This window comes from Arachis ipaensis, chromosome B5 (genome assembly GCF_059453495.1).
Source record: "Arachis ipaensis isolate K30076 ecotype BB chromosome B5, ASM5945349v1, whole genome shotgun sequence".
In the NCBI taxonomy this organism is placed as follows: Eukaryota; Viridiplantae; Streptophyta; class Magnoliopsida; order Fabales; family Fabaceae; genus Arachis; species Arachis ipaensis.
The window spans coordinates 150,139,744-150,157,577 of NC_142440.1; the positions used below are offsets into that span (position 1 = coordinate 150,139,744).

General features: G+C 31.0%; 2 protein-coding genes across 2 annotated transcripts; both read right to left on the reverse strand.

Annotated features, from left to right (window-relative positions):
- Positions 1 to 126: 126 nt before the first annotated feature.
- Positions 127 to 1,516, reverse strand: LOC107644448 (uncharacterized). Its single transcript, XM_016348308.3, has 2 exons — positions 1,049 to 1,516; positions 127 to 747 (listed from the first exon to the last, which is right to left on the reverse strand). Exons 1-2 carry the CDS (start codon positions 1,333 to 1,335, stop codon positions 432 to 434), a joined length of 603 nt encoding a protein of 200 aa, XP_016203794.1. The 5' UTR covers positions 1,336 to 1,516; the 3' UTR covers positions 127 to 431.
- A 13,003-nt stretch (positions 1,517 to 14,519) lies between these two features.
- LOC110263053 (uncharacterized) lies at positions 14,520 to 16,283 on the reverse strand. The gene is made up of 7 exons (XM_088489183.1): positions 15,834 to 16,283; positions 15,660 to 15,746; positions 15,416 to 15,544; positions 15,191 to 15,325; positions 14,943 to 15,055; positions 14,779 to 14,872; positions 14,520 to 14,693 (listed from the first exon to the last, which is right to left on the reverse strand). The coding sequence occupies exons 1-7, from the start codon at positions 16,281 to 16,283 to the stop codon at positions 14,520 to 14,522; spliced, it is 1,182 nt and encodes a 393-aa protein (XP_088345309.1).
- Positions 16,284 to 17,834: the final 1,551 nt, after the last annotated feature.

Sequence of the window (17,834 nt, forward strand, 5' to 3'; positions counted from 1 at the left end):
GTCCTTGAATATACTTTAAAAAATAAATAAAGGAATAAATAAAACCTTATTGAATATACATTGCTTCAAGTATCCACAAACATTAGCTTCAACCCATGTCAAGTATCAAGAATAACTAGTATGATATAGAGAAACTCATTTCCAAATTTATTTAATAGGTTAAACAAAAAAGGTTACATAAGTTTCCTTTCTACCCATTTTCCCCCACAATAATTGTGATTACCTAATACTAATAGCCCCTTCATTTCCCTACTTATCAATAATTGAACCCTAGTTATAATATACCACCATGGAAAACAAAGCAACAAGGAATCATAATTCTAGGAAATTAGACTCATAATTAGCTGAAATTTTGGATTAAAAAACAAAAATTTTCCGGATTTTTGTACATGATGGAAAAAACCTAAGCTCCCAAATGGCTATAACACAATTCAAAAGTTCTTGTGTACAGAAATAGAAGGCCTAGATCCACCAAGGAAACTCCCTTTTTTGCTTTGTAAAGACAAAAAAGACCCTCTTGTGGATGGAGAAGTTTTCTTTGATATTGTAGGCTTTGGAGTGAATGATATTCTATTATTATTATTATTTTGGTTATCCAAGCCTCCACCATAGCTTTTACAAGACTTCATTCTCTTGCTATAAGTTGTTGTTGTTATTCCTTTCTTTGGAAGATCTTCTATGCTTTGCACCCTTCCCAATGAAGTGAAAGATTGTGCCTTCCCTTCATAGAACATAGATAACCCTCTCCTAAAAATTAAGCAAAAAACAAATAAATAACTCAATATGAGGAAAAATACTAATCATCAAAGTTTCTAATAATAATATATGATAAAACTTAATAACATACTTCCAAGAATGGAATGCATTGGTTACTAGTTACTACACAAAATAAAATAAAATTTCTCAATAAAAAACTCTTCACATATAAATGTTAATAAGCAGTGCCCTTAAAACAAAACCCTGAACAATAATAATATTGCACTAATGATAATAATAATAACAATTGAAAAAATAATAATCAAGAGAGAGATGAGGATATATTGCTTACTTTATAGGGAGATGGTTCATGAGCTCTGATAGTTCAAACAAAGGTCCATCTTTTGAATGTGATGATGATGAAGAAGAAGAAAATGATGATGATGATGCATCCTCAGTCAACTCATCAGATGAATATGATGAACACAAAGAATCCATTGTGTCTTCTGAGATTGATCCAATGGATATTGATGAACCACTGCTACATTCACAATGATCCTCCATTATTATTCCCTTCACATTATTCTTCTTATTATCGTTACCCATTTCTATAAACGTTTCTTGTGCCTTATTCCCCATTATTATTATTTCATATATCTGCCAAGAAATTCAAAGAAGATCGAAGAAGAAGAGAAGAAGAAGAAGATAGAAGAAAATCTTGGTTTCTCTCTGATCTAGGAAATGCAAAAGGCCTTCAATTCATGACCGGAAAACTCTGAAGGAGTTATAATAAAATATTGATTCTTATTTATACGATTGCAAATGAAAAAAAGAAGGATTGGATAACTTTGACCAATTAAATTATTAATTAAGTTGTGTATGGATAATACTAATATATAAATAGTTAAATGTTTGGCATTATCATCATATTCATATATGGTGTGAAATTCATAACATGTCAATTAGGACAACTAGGACTAGAAATGAGGATAAGATCTAAATTTCAAAACATCCATATCATGGCCTGAGTCACCCTCATAACTACCCTCTTTTAATTTAATTTTTTATTATTTGGAGGGTCACTTCAGACTCAGGTCCACATCTTCTTCTTACCATCTTTATTTTGCTTCATAAAGCCACGACAAATACGAATATTCCCTCCTTTTAATGCAAAAAGGACTATCAAAATAAAATAGATTATAAATTATTTAAATAAAGATGTTTTTGTATAAAAATGTAATTTATTTATTTAATTATATTTTAAATAAAAATAATATTTTTATAATATATTAAAATTTAATTTTATAATTTATCATTTAAAATTAAAAAAAAAAGAATTTTTATATAAAAATGATTATAAAATTTTTAATAGAGTACCCACTAATAAATTATATATCATAAGATAAAAGTAAGATTTACACAAATGAAATGTGCACTGAATTAAACTTTGTAACTTCTCTTTTTTTTTTTTCGAGTAAAACTAATTAAATTTGTAAATTTATAATCATTAATTTGTTGTGATTCTATGCATTGCTGCAAGTATAAAATAGAATTTAGACTCAACACTTAGACAAATTAAATAAATTAATTATTTAATTAATATCATCGTTATTGTGTATAGTTAAAAAAATTGCCATATATTTTATTAATAGTTAATTTTTAAAATTAAATAAATTTAAGAATAATCTAGAAATATCAATATTATATAAAGAAAGATATCGTAACAATTTATTATTATTATTATTATTATTATTATTATTATTATTATTATTATTATTATTATTATTATTATTATTTGTAAAATTTTCTAGAATATAATTAAAAAACAATTTTAAACAATTCTATTATGCTAACCTTCTAGAATAGTAGGATATTAATTTCACTACCCGAAATTGAACTTTTCTCATTTCTAATTTTATCAACATACAAATCTCGTTTATCTTCTTACCATTACACAAATGACATTGCTCTGATGACCATTAATGCAAATTAAATTTCTTATAACGCCTCCATTCATTTAATTAGCCTTAAATATCTCTGCTCAGTCTGTTGTATAGACAAGTTTTTCAATCCATTCTTTCCTTTTCCTTTCTTTTTTAATCACATTTTAATTAGTTTTCTTTTTTCCTAAATACTCGATTTCCACACCCACGTGCTCCAACCTTATAGATGGATGGAAATTGCATGGGCAGTTTCCAATTGGTTGGTTGAACTTTATGGCTTTGTCATTTATCATGCTTGCTTGTTTGCCCTCTCATCATGTCATCATGTCACCATTGCTCACAAATTGACCTATGCTTCATCAGTAACATTTTGTCACAATTATCTCGAATTTAAATTTTTTAAATTTTAAATTTTTATTTTAAAAGATAAAGTGTAATATTTTATTTTTAAATAATTTTTATTTTAATTTTTTTATTTATAAAATAAATAATAAAAAATTATATTTTATTTTCTAAAACAAAATTCAAAATTTAAAAAATTCAAATCTAATTATGCTAACATTTTATCTTAAAAATTAGTAGAATGAATCAATGAACCAAGAATTGAAATACTGATAAGTAAATTCTTAGAAAATGTTTTATTAGTAGTGGATAGTATATGATTATATATCTCAATAATGATTCTTTTTAGATGAATAAATTACTATTTTTATTTATTAAAAATAAAAATGTTACTATTTTTATCTATGTAAGACAGAAATTAAATTTATATTTATAAATAATAAGTTTTGTAGATAAAATTATCTAAATATTAAAAAATTAAATAAAATTTTTAAATTATCATGTAATATAATTTAACTCTAACTTTTAATTTAGAGCACACTATCACTCTCCCAATTCTAAATCCTACTACTACTATTCTTATCCCTACCGCCATCGTTAGCACCCTTCCTCCTCCCTCAACCGCCTCCAACTGACAGAATCCGGCGGCAATAATATCAGCAACGATAGCCACCGGAAACTCCTTCCTCTCTCACAATGATCTCTCCCTTCTTCTCTTCTAAATCCTCGCACTTGAATCCCTAATTGCATCCACATTGCACTCTCTCTTCATATTCCTTTTTTTCCTTTTCAAACCCTTCATCCCCCTCTCTCTCTCTTATCTCAACTACCTCCACTACCTCTCCTGCAACTAATCGAAAACACATCCGAAGCCATGTATTTTTCAATTCCAATTCCCTTCAAAAAAAAATATCCTATAATCTTAAAATGATGTAACCTCCTAACTATTTTGGTGATAGAAGTAGATAACATAATTATTGAAATCGAAGACAAAGACAGCGATGTAGAATTAGAGGACAGCTTCGCAGTTTTTCGGAGAATCTTACCCATACGTGAGAGTCATCGTAGCTAAATCGATCGAATTGTTCGAAAATTGACGCCGATCGAGGGTTTTGGGACGAATGGAAATGAAAATTTTGGAGTGTGAATTATAGTATGCGAGTTTGATTAAGTGAGTAATTAGACGAATTTGGTGAGAAAATCTAGAATTCCATTAGAAAAATTGTCAGATTCTGGAAGTTGAATTTATATGGTACATAAGTTGAGGGAGGAGGAAGGGTGGTGATGGCGATGGCGATGATGGTGATGACAACAGTGATGGTGGTAGTTGGGAATGAGAGTAGTGGTAAGATTTGGAATTAAAAAAATGGTAGTGTCGAGTAAAGTTAGAAATTAGAGTTAAGTTATATTATATGGTAGTTTGAAAATTTTATTTAATTTTTTAGGATTTAAATAATTTTGTCTACAAAAATTTATCTTTAATAGATATAACTTGAATTTCTGTCTACATAGATAAAAATATCAGCATTTTCATCTTTCATTTTTTTTGTGACTATTTTCATCTTTCATTTAAAAAATGATAGTTTATTCTTTTTAGATTATTAATTTTTTAATAATAGATAAGAGGACTTGATATTAAAGAATTGAGTTAAGTACTTTTTTCGTCCCTAAGGTCTTGGGTCAAAATTAAAATCGTCACTGACCTTTTTTTTTATTAATATCATCACCAACATTACAAAACATTATAAAATCGTCCTTTTCACAAAAAAATAATATTTTTTGGATAATTTTACCTCTAATAAAAATAACCACCTTAACCCTTTTCCACCCACTCTCACCAGTCACCACTAATACACTTGCAGAATTTCTCCTTCTCGCTCCTTTCTTTATCACCATCACAATTACCACCATCATCAACATACTTTGTTTCTCTATTACCAATTCATCACCCTAAACCACTACTACCCCACCTACTATCTCCAACTATTTCCTTCCCAACTGAACCTTCTCCCCTTTTTTTATACTTAAAAAACTCATTAACTTTCAATACAGACGCACCAACAGCAACAACCACAAAATGAATTAATAAAAATTTTAGATCAAACAATAATTCAATAATCATCAACTATGATTTCAAATCTAAAATCAACAACAGAAATTATAGGATTGTAAATTAGTAAATGAAGTAGCAACACAAATTCAGCAACAATAGAACCACATGTAACAACTAAAAACTTCATGCCAAAATTAAAAACTAAACCAAAAAATTTTCAAATAATTAATGACACAAATTTAGTCACGAAAGAGGGAAAGAGCTAACTACATGAATAGATCTGGAAAGAGATGAGTTCCACGAAGCAGAATAGAAAAACAGAGAAGCAGAACAGGAAGCAGAACAGAAAGCAGAATAGATCTGGAAGAAAGCGCGATGCGACAAGGAGGCAGAACGAAGGCGCAACACTGCAGCAGGCAGAACAGAGGCGCGGCGCTGCGAGAGAGGAAGAAAGCAGGTCGGCGCTACGAGAGAAAGAGCGCGACGGAGAAGGAGTCGGTGCCGAACGAGAGAACGGGATTGAATCGGCACCGAAGGAGACGTCAGCAACGACGCCCTTTCTCACTGGCGGCACCTTCTTCTTCCTCTTCTCTTCTTTTTTCTCTTCGTTCTCCACCTCTCCCTCCGTTTTTTTCTTGCTCTCCCTCCTCTCTGTTTGTGTTGTTGAAAGAAAAAAAAGAAATGAGGGTAAATGATGGACGAAGGGTATTTTTGTCCAAAAATTAGAAAAATGACGATTTTATAATATTTTGTAACGTTGGAGATGATATTAATAACAAAAAAAGGTCAAAGACAATTTTAATTTTAACCTAAAACTGTAAAAACAAAAAAATACTTAACCCTAAAAAATTTGATTTGTATTTTTTCCTCCTCCAAGCTTGACCTAGGGACCTTTGCACTCATACTCTTTCCCTAATTTACTTTGTAATCCGACTAGAAAATCATTATGAATTAGTAGTGCATCGAATCGTTAATTATTCCCAACATAAAGGATATAGTACTTTTTATAACTACATTATCATTTTTTTTTATTTATAATCATGGCAGGTATATACAAAAAAAAAAAACTAAAATAATTAAGATTTTTTATTTAAATAAAATATTTGGGCTCCTATATTACCTGATTCCCCTAAATGATTTTTTTGAACGTAAATTCCCTAAACCATATAATATATAAATCGTCCTAGGGTTGTGTGTTTTAATGAATACATAAATCATTGAACCCTGGAACGATTTATGCATGAATTGCATAGGTGAATAAGGCATAAATCGTCCCAGCCCACTGTGTGTTACGAATAACACGTAAATCGTCCTAGTCTAGGATGATTTATGCATTTTAACCTAAAACACTCTACCCTGGCACGATTTACGTGCTTCTTCCTAACCCTCTACCCCTAACACGATTTACGTGCAAATCTCAAATCCACAAGCCCTAGGACGATTTTTATTTGTATTTAACAATAATTTTTTTAATTTAAAAATTAATTTTTAATCAACATTTAACACTTGATTATTAATAAAAATTATATATTAATTTTATAAAAAATATAAAATAATATATACCATTTTTAAAAATTAATCATTTAATCTTTGATTTTTCATAAAAAATAATTAATTAATACAAATAATATTTTAAAAACTTAAATTTTGGAAACAAAATAAAATTATTTTAAATATTTTAACATTTTAAAATAATTTTTTTAGTTATAAAAATTCTTATATTTTGTGACAAACAAATAACTTGTTACAAACAATATTAAATTTTGTGACAAATTAATTTTTATTACAAAATAATTGGAATTTTTAAAACAAATGAATATTTTGTTACAAAATATTTTGAATATTTGCAACAACTTCATTTTTTGTTACAAAATATTATAAAATTTTACAACAACACACCGATTCGTTACAAAAGCCAAAATAATTTGTAACAAAAAAATCAAATTATTACAAAATATCAAAACGTTTTGTAACAAATTGTATTGTTGTTACAAAATATTATTATTATTATGTAACAATCACTAATTTTTGTTACAAAAATTAATTTTTTGTAACAATTTTAAATTTGTTACAAAATTTTTGTTACAAAATATTTGTTACAAATATTTCATTTTCTTATAGTATATATATAATCAAGCCCATAATGTGATTTACATAAATATTTGTGTAGTAGAATATTCTAGAACAAATAAATAAGTCAACATAATATAAATTTGATGAATAAATATATGAAAATTAACTTTAATTAATATTAGTTTATTTTTTATTGTAAATTAATTTTTTATTTTTATATTTTTTAAATTTAAAATTTAAAATTTAAATTTTAAAATAAAAATAAATTAAAAAAATTGTAACTTGAAAAATTAACTTCTTAATTGAACTCAAATTTGATATAGTAGTAAATATGGTGTGATTGCATCAAAAAATGGTTGTCATATATTAAAGAAACACATGTCTTTTTACTCTAAATGAGTTAGAATTCGAATTATACATAAAAGTTTTCACATAAATCATCCTAGGAGCTTGTGAGTTTGGGATTTGCACGTAAATCATGTTAGGGGGTAGAGGGTTAGGAAGAAGCACGTAAATCGTACCAGGGTAGAGTGTTTTAGGTTAAAATGTATAAATTATCCTAGGCTAGGATGATTTACGTGTTATTCGTAACACACAGTGGGCTGGGACGATTTATGCCTTATTCACCTATGCAATTCATGCATAAATCGTCCTAGGGTACAATGATTTATATATTCATTAAAACACACGACCCTAGGACGATTTATATATTATATGGTTTAGGGGATTCACATTCAAGAAAATTATTTAGGAGAATCAGGTAATATAGAAGCCCAAATATTTTATTTAAATAAAAAACTCAAATAATTATTTATATAAAATATAAATTAAAAATAAATTAAATAATATATATATAAATATATAATAATTAATTTTTATGTGAATATTATTATTTTTAATATTAAAAAATAAATATATATTTTTTAATGCTTTAAATAAAATAATACATTATTCTTTTTATATATTATTTGTATATTATACGATAATCTAATTGTACATTATCATATAAATAATAAAAAAGTAGTTGACTCAATCACTTATAATCTTTTGAATATTCTAGAGACTAAAAGAGTAAATTAGTATTTGTCGCCAGTTAAATAATAACATATCACGTTAATATTATATTATGAGAAATGTTAAAAAATATCAAAATTTTTTTATTTTTAGTTATTAATTCAATTCTTTTAATCTCATTTTTTAATTTAATAATTTAATAATATATTTTATTTTATATTTTTAAATAAGATAAAGTATTAAATTAGTCCGTTATATTTAGGCATAATTATATTTTAGTTTTTAAAGTTTAAAATATCTTATTTGAATTTAAAAAAATTTCATTTAACTTTAATGTAGTTTCACTGTAAGGTCAAAGTTAAATAATTAATGGAATATTTTACATTACAGGAGTACAAGAATAAAGTCGATAATCTGGAGAACAAGTACAAGCTCCAAAGAATGATAAATGTATTGATGTATCTACTATTAATTTTGTACCTCTAGAATTTGTATTTGTTCTCTAAATTATCCACTTTGTTTCTTGTACTATTGTCATATAGAATATTCTATTAATTATTTAACTTTGACTTCAAGGTGAGACTACATTGAAACTAAATAAAATGGCAATTTACCTATTTAAAATAAATGGAGGAAAAGCTTACCCAATTACAACGATTGATAATTAGTTACTTGCATGTCCTGATTCATTTTTACATAATCCGTGATAACCTTCTACGTTTTACAACTAACACATAAACCGTGGTAAGCTCCAATAAACCATGGTAACCTTTCAAACTGATCTTATAAAATCGTGGTAGGCTAACACAGTTTATGCCCAAACTGACGGTTTATGCCTCCCAATGTTCACTTCATAATTCGTGGAAGGTTACCACAATTTATGTTTATGATGTTTTTTTCATAAACCGTTAGAGTTTACCACGGTTTATGTGTTAGTTATAAAACGTAAAAAGTTATCACAGATTATATAAAAATGAATCAGAATATGCAAGTAACTAATTTTTAATTGTTGTAATTGAATAAATTTTTTTTCATTTATTTTAAATAGGTAAATTATTCTAAATAAAATTTTTTTAGATTCAAATATTATACTTTAAATTTTGAGAATTAAAATAAAATTACATCTAAAAATAAGAGACTAATTTAATATTTTACTTTTTTAAATATTAATAACTAATTAATAACTAAAAATAATAAATTTGGATAATTTTTTAATTTTTTTAGACTATTATGCTATTTATATAATTTGTTGCAAAATAATTTGTTTATGTGTTATAAGGATTAAGGATGAGGTGGATAAAGGCACGAGAAGAAAGATGAGGATAAGAAGGTTTGACTTGTGTACAGCTCATGACTCATAATGGATATGCCCATTTGCCACATGCCACATGCCACATGCATGTATCGTATCGAATCATATCATATCATAGATTTGTGTTTCAATCATATTTGTAATGTTAACTCCTTAGAGGAAGTTATTGAAAATCTTATCTGCTGCCACCAATGTTTAGATTATAACTCTATTTGAATCCATATATGATTCAATGGTCCCCTTTCAACCCATCATTCTCCACCCAAAGAGCACAACCACGTCGGACATAATAATAATAATAATAATAATAATAATAATAATAATAATAATAATAATAATTAATTATTATTATTATTATTATTATTATTAAAACATTTTTCATTTTATATATTAAATTGTAATCTGATAAAAACTAAAAAGTATAATATTTAATTACTAAAAAAATTAAAAAATAAAAATAAATTTAAATTTTTTGTTTTATAAATCAGAAATAATAATAATAATAATAATAATAATAATAATAATAATAATATAATAATAATAATAATTATTATTATTATTCATGATGATACCATTCATTTCATTTTTATTTTTAAAATAAGGTTGATTTGATTTGATTTGATTTAATTTGAATAGATCTTAAGAGATGAGATAAATAATTGTAAAGTTTAGTTAAATGTGATATTATTTTCAGCAGCAAGATATAATTATTAGAAAAAAAAAAGAATATAAAAGATCTTGGTTGTTTCTAATTATATTATTATTAAGGAAGAGGGAGAATTATTAGAGATGATTTAAAAAAGACTTGAAAGTTATGCAAGATTTTATCAAATATATCTAAGTTACTCTAATATAAGTACTTCATAATTATTTTGTTTTATTTATATTAATGGTTAATTTAGATAATTTTATATGAGTATTCTTACAAAATTTATGCTTTGGTCAAACTTAATTTTTAAGACTTTCAAACAGATAATAAAAAAATCGACGGTTAGATTAGTCGGATTTGTGTAGAAACCTTGAAATTGATCTGTTGGACTTAATCGAAAATTTTAAGTAGGATTTGGTTCAAATTATTTTAGTTATTTTTTCTTTTTACCAGACACATCCATAACATAAATACGGTATTAATAGTCAACTTAATTTTTGAAAGATGAGTTATTCTCTAAATTTATTTTTGAAAATTTTTATTAATTAAATTAGTCTTTTAAAGATTATAAATTAACGGAAAAACTCTGCATACAAGCCATTAGGGCTTGTATGTTTTACAAGCTCATTAAACAATAAAACGAAAATACGCGCTGCTCCACATACGTTGATTACACGCGCTATACAAGATCCCGCGTATATCTAACTACCAAATTTAAAATATTTGTTTCCTTCTTCGTTTTCGTTATTTTGAGATTTGGTTGTTCTTCTTCTCGCGCGTCTTCCCTCGTTCTTCTCCATCGTTCTTTTCCTCTCCCATTCTCACTGGTATGTTCTTCGTTTACGTTACTTTTTCCTTTCTCTGCAACTCGAGCTTCGTTTTCTATTTTGATTTGTTGTTTTCTGAAATCAAAGTTTGAACTCGTTTTGAAGATAATGGATCATTCCACCTCAGATTCTCAGCTGAATCCAGGCGAAGTGGATTATGAATTTGAATCTAACGAAGTTCCTGAGGTTTGATTTACATAATGAATTTTCTTTCAGTAATTTGTATAGCATTGTGTAGTTGAAAAATTGCTGAACATTGAATGTGAAACTAACACGTTAACATGAATCTGTCGATTCAATGTATTAGTTGTGATTAATTACCTGGAATTTATAGCAGACGCTCGGGTGTAGATCAGGTCTTTTTTTGAGTGTATTTTTGCTAGAAGTGTGGGTGTATCTACACTACTGGTTTTGTTATTTTAATTGAGTTGTTGTTGTTCAGGTGTATTATATGAGACATGATTGGGTGTGTTTTTAGTTTTTGACATGGTGTATTCTGCAGCCTGTGTATTTACAGTTTATGGCTTTAAAGGTCATTGTGTAGTTGAGTTGTTGCGGTTCGGCTGTATCATATTAGGCATGATTGGGTGTATTTGAATCATATCTACGGGTGTATTCACAGTTTCTGACACGGTGTATTGTGCAGCCTCTCTCGGTTGTTGATGACGAGCTTGTTCCGAAGGTTGGAATGACCTTTACCACCCTTGAAGATGCTGGAAAATTTTACAGGAACTACGCCAAGGCTGCAGGTTTCTCTACAAGAGTTCGGTGCACAAATAGGAAGGGAAACGAGATTAAGAATCAACTGATTACATGTAGTAGAGAGAGAAAATGGAAATCTAAAATATCTCCGACCGAGAAGACCAATCCTACAGCCGGTTTAAACTGTCCTGCAAGAATTTATATACACACATTGAAGGATGTCGGTGCTTGGATTATTTCAAAGGTTGTGCTCGATCATTCACACCCCTGCTGTCCAAGCAAAGCAGAGATACTCAAACAGCACAGGGAACTAAGCATGTCCATTCGTCGTACAATAGAGAATAACGAGGAGGCCGGTATCAGACCAAGCAAAACATACCAATCATTTGTTGCGGCTGCCGGGGGTCATCGCGAGTTAAATTTTATCGAAAAGGACGTGAAGAATTACATTACGAGGGAAGTGCGGAATGTTTCCGAACAAGAAGATGCAAAGGAATTCGGAAAATATTTGTTAAGAATGAAAGAGAAGAATCAGAATTTCTTTTTTGAGCTCCAACTCGAAGAGGATCAATCGATTAAGCTGGCTTTTTGGGCCGATGCAAGAAGCAGAGCCGCCTTTGAGTATTTCGGAGACGTCATTTCATTCGACACCACCTACAATACAAACAGGTAACAAACTGCCCCTGTTTATGATGCTAAATTAATTTATTTTTACAAATCCGCATCAGAGGTGTATATTGGCTGTTTCATTGGGTGTATGTGAAGCATTTGTTAAGGTGTAACTAATGATGTTGCATTCTGGACCATGGTAATTTGTTTCAGGTATAATTTGGTCTGTGGTTCTTTTGTCGGGGTGAATCACCACGGTCAGTCAACACTTCTCGGATGCTCTTTGATGAAGAACGAAGAAATTGAATCATTCAAATGGTTATTTCAATGCTGGCTTCGTTGCATGGGAGGAAATGCTCCGAAAGGGTTTCTCACCGATCAGTGCGCATCAATGAAAAGGGCTTTAGAGGCCTGTATGCCAACAACAATTCACCGTTGGTGTATTTGGCACATCATGAAGAAGATTCCAAACAAATTAAACGGGTACAAGGGACATGCCGATATCGAACAAGAAATGAGCCAAGTTGTTTGGAACTCTCATAGCAAAGACTCATTCGATAGGAATTGGAATGATTTTCTGCTGAATTTTGGTCTTACGGACAACAAGTGGCTTTCAGGTAATGTCTTTTTAAAATATGCAACAGAGGTGTATATTGCATGTTCTCTCGGGTGTATTTACAGTCTGTATTTGGGTGTATTATGCAGATCTGTACGAAGACCGTCACATATGGGTTCCTATCTATCTGGATCACCACTTCTGGGCAGGGATGAGAAGCACACAAAGGAGCAAGAGCATGCATTCATTTTTTAACAAGTATATCACCCGAAACAACTCGCTTATTCAGTTCGTCAAACAATACGATAATTGCCTCGGAAGTAGGGAGCAAGCAGAGAGAGAATCAGATGCTGCAGATTTTCATACGGTCATACCGTGTGCAACCAAATCCTCCATTGAAGCTCAGTTTCAAGAGGCGTATACTCACGCAAAGTTTAGGGAAGTCCAAGCGCAATTCAGAGGAAAGGTGAATTGCATCACCAGATTAAAGAATTCCGCTCTATGCTATTCAGTATACGAAGTCAAAGAACAAGTTTCCAGCTCAATATTCAACAAGTTCGTGGTTACTTACGACTCAGTTGCAGCCGAGGTAAAATGCCAATGCTTATTATTCGAGTCGAGAGGGATACTGTGCCGTCACGCACTAAGCGTGTTAAGCTTCGAACAAGTAAGCCAAGTGTCACCTAGATACATACTGGAACGATGGAGCAAGAAGGTAAAGAGGCGACACACACACATCAAGAGCAGCCACGACGAGCCACTAATGGAGCCAAGAAGCAAGAGGTTCGACCAATTGGTTTTTCGTTCGCAAAATATTTGCGAATTTGCCTCCGAATCGGAGGAGCTGACTGCAATTCTGCACCGTGCGTACGATAACGTCATGGCCGAGATGGAAGCATTAAAAGCCAAAAGGAAGGGGACATCTTCTTTATCCCACGAAGACACCAACTTGGAATCCGTTAACGAGCTTCAAAGCCCGCCAAGGATTCGAACAAGAGGACGTCTAAAAAACAGGCTAGGTTCAAAGCTGGAGAAACAGATCGCAAATGCCACAAAGAAGAAGAAGACGAAAGTTTTAAGCGAGGTAAAAGTAATGTTCTTTAAATTTGTGGGATTGAGTTTATTTTTCTCGTTAATAGGTTAGCTAATGTGTGAGTGTTATATTCAGATAAAACTGTTTGATACTGCATCAGCGGCGCATTCAAATTCCAGCCAATATCAAGGACACGTTATGAACTATCAGTTCAGGGTACCAGCAGCAAGGGATAACTCTTTGGGTGTATAGTTTTATAGAATATGGGTGTAAAAGCACTGTTCTTTTGGGTGTATTTTTGTTCATTGACAATTTACATATAGACACATATATAGATTCATATAGAACAAAAGCTCTAAAAATTCGCAGGTTTTGGGTGTATATTTGATTTGATGTTTTTCTTCATATTTTAGTACATGTAATTCATACATTTTGAATACAGCACAGACAGTTTGGGTGTATATTTTATGCAATCTTGGGTGTATTATTAGACCTGCGTTGGGTGTAACAGTTTATAATTTGCGTTTAAATATGCCTTGATTTTTTCCTTTATATTTTACCACCTGTAATACAGGTTTTGAATACAGCACAGACAGTTTAACAGCACAGATAGTTTAGCTATGCAAAAAAATATACATGGAATAGAAGTTGTTGATAAATGGCAAATATTTACAGCATTTGTTCAATTTACAAACTACCCAGCAGTTGGATTACGCAGTTTCTATATCAGCAGAATTTATCTGACAAAACGGACTCAATAATACAGAGGATGGCTTCGACAGCCTTATAGCACTACTCTCCCTAATTGCCCGATTTCTTTCTTTATTCATCTCACTGAATAGTATCCGGGAAGCATACTCCACTCTATAGTGGTCCACCTCCTCCTACAATTAAAAAGTATATTCTGTTTAAACAGCAATATTAATTCAGTAAAGTAATACAGAGTTATATAGTTCTAAAGACAGTTACCTGTGGCCAATTATCCCATTCATACTTCCCCTTTTTGATGTTTTCCGGCTCAATTAACTCCATCCATTTCATAACGTAGATAGCGCAGTCATAGATGAAAACGAAGAAAATAAATTACAAATCTCATTTACGAAAGTTTAATGTTCAGACTCACAAATTTATACCTTGTTTTTTGGCCTGATATTTTAACATATGATGATTTAATTTTCTTCTCGTTCTCCCCTTTCTGCAGAGGTTCCCCGCCGGCATATGTTATCAATCTTGAAAATACATATCCCTTAAATAGCAAAACAAATCAGTAATACACCCGAATAAATGCACAAGATACACCCAACTGAATGGACAATATACACCCAACACAACTAACGAAATAGACCTAAATATTAAAGTAAAGAAGACAGAGGCAACTTACAGTGAATTTATTAACCTGCTTTCTCTCATCGCTTGGAGCTTTTTTGTGTAGCGGGTCAAGTATATGACATTTCCACTTTGTTGTATTTATCAGCCATAACCACCAATGCCCCAAGTGGCAAACAGGAGCAAAAATCTGAAGGATTCCCATATTTCAACAGTGCGTTATTTTATTTGGCATATAAGTAAATAAGCGTACTAACAAATTTAGCAAACGAAAACTTACATATGGATGCGAAGTTAATTTTTTTCTATCTATGAAGGGAATGAAACTCGGGTAGGCTTCCACCCTGAATTCCTTTTTCGTTTTCGATGATATGAATTCCCCCTTTGGGTGATCTGAAAGTGCCATGCTCTGCAATAATTGCGAAACAAGAAATGAAATACTAAACTTACACCCAATTGAACGTAAAAAATACACCCAAATCAATACCGAAAATATACCCAAAGTTCGTAGAAGTAACACTTACCACAATATCGGGGGGGAGACAGTATATTTGTTCTTGAAACCTCTTTTCATTTTTCTGGTTGAGGATGAGGCAGATGGCAGATACAATCTAGAAATATATGCCGAAATCAATTTTACATTAATAAGCATTGCAATTGACTTTGGTGTAAAAACATTAATGTTATTCTAATATTACCTGAGATTCTATATCACTTTTTGCCTGGAGGGATACAAGGTGCATTCTCATCAAAATGTATTCTCCTTGGCCAATCAGAGTGCACATTTCCTCATACTCGTTAGTATTGCCATCTGCATCTTCCTTCAGTCTCGTCCCCCAGATGTAGCACTTTTGTTTCATATCATCCGTAATCTGATATAATCCCCCAGGAGTTTGAAACTTTGCAGAACTTTCTCCCCCAGTCTCCCTCTGAATTTGTGGACTTTTGTTTTTTCCCTTCGCCGCACTGCTTGCTATTTTTTGGACCAAATCGTCCAATTGTTCTATCAAATTTGCAGATTCTGGAGATTTTGCCCTTTCTGTCTCCTGCGTTGACACCCCCTCCTGGCTTGAATCAGTCAATCCAAGGCTGAATGATGGCACCCCTGGATCTGTTTTAGGAACATAGGATGCTGTCCGTGCCATCATCAACAGGGCAGCAGCGTCTTCTGCGTCTGGATGACTGCGTCATCATGTATAAGAATAAGAATAAGAATAAGAATATACGGATGATAAGCAAAGATTGATTTTAGTCTGATGAACTTACATTTTAGTTGGAGTTGGGGGAAGCGTGGGTGTGGTCTCTTAAAGTTGTTTGGGGGTTTCAGGAGTGCTGCACAGTTACAAAAAATTAATCACGGCGTAAAAAAAACTAATCAGGAACAATATACACCCAAACTGTTAGCAAATATACACCCAAACTCTAAACAAATATACACGCAATACTATTTCTTACGTTTCTGTAGTCCCTTCAATCTGTAGCATAGGGGTTGGTTCAAAATCTGTCTCAGTGGTTGTTTGGGATGCCGGCACAAAAACCTGAATCGGGACTCTAAACAAGAAGAAAAATGAAAGGTTAACAACGCCTTTGAAAATAATAAGCTTATAAGGTTGAAATATTCTTGGAAAACTCACACTGCAAGCGCATCCGACGGTGTCTGTTCCCTCACAACCATCATATTCGAATCAGCCGGACTCAACCTAAAATACACCCAAAGAAATTCAAGAAATACACCTGAACAATTCAAAAAGAAGACAGGCTTTGTTTTTTTGAGAACTTACATACTTGCAGTTTTTACTTTTTTTTCCTGCCTTTTTTTTCTTGAATAAAATAATAAAGGGCTTTTTTTTCTAAAAAAAATATATACAGAATTAGAAATAGAAGGGTAATAGAAGAACAAAAGTAACGGTTAGTTGAAAGAGAAATTACATGCTCTGTGACGGCTGGTTTACACTACTCTGTTCTGTGCGCCCTTGAGAGGAAGGACCATCACTTCCCAAGTTCACAGCCAGTATTCTAAAACAGATCTCATGTTATTCAGACAAAATAAGATACAGGTATAAAATACACCCAAATGAATGCACAAGATACAACCAACCGAATGGACAATATACACCCAACACAACAAACTTAATATCCCAACTTATTAAACAACATACACCCAACTTGATCCACAAAATACACCCAAATGGTTCCACAAAATACACCCAAATCATGATAACAAGATTTTATTAAATAATAAAGCTTCTTACGTTTCAGACGACACATAGCGACCTTCTGTCGATCGCAGGTCAGCTCGGTTCTCCCTGCGAAACAAGAAACAATTATTAGCAAACAAAACACACCAAAATCTGAAAGACACAGCCCAGCAAGACATACCCCTCTGCAGCAGATTTATCAACATTTTCCCTTAGCCATTCATCTAGTTTGTCACTTGATATTTCATATGTCTCACTACATTCATAAAAGAAGATGTTAACAAAAATAATTACGATGATAGACGGTAATATAGCTTACGAGGTACTGTACCCGTCAAAGTATTGATCTTCTTTAAGAGGTGAATCCTCCACAACAACTTTTTTCTTTTATGGTTGTGTTCTGGGTGGAAAAAAAAGAGTACCAATCAGAAATAAAAAATTAATTTTATCACAGAATATTATGCAAAGAAGTGCTTACTTTTTTTGTGTTGTTTTTGTTTT

Excerpts from the sequence above, each read along its gene's own strand:
- LOC107644448 (XM_016348308.3), bottom strand. The coding sequence starts at position 1,335 with ATGGGGAATAAGGCACAAGAAACGTTTATAGAAATGGGTAACGATAAT. Across the intron at positions 748-1,048 it reads ATGAACCATCTCCCTATAAA|GAGAGGGTTATCTATGTTCT; the intron begins GTAAGCAATATA and ends CTTAATTTTTAG.
- LOC110263053 (XM_088489183.1), bottom strand. The coding sequence starts at position 16,283 with ATGATGGCACGGACAGCATCCTATGTTCCTAAAACAGATCCAGGGGTG. Across the intron at positions 15,545-15,659 it reads GTCTCCCCCCCGATATTGTG|AGCATGGCACTTTCAGATCA; the intron begins GTAAGTGTTACT and ends CAATTATTGCAG. Across the intron at positions 14,873-14,942 it reads ATATCAGGCCAAAAAACAAG|CTATGACTGCGCTATCTACG; the intron begins GTATAAATTTGT and ends CTTCGTTTTCAT.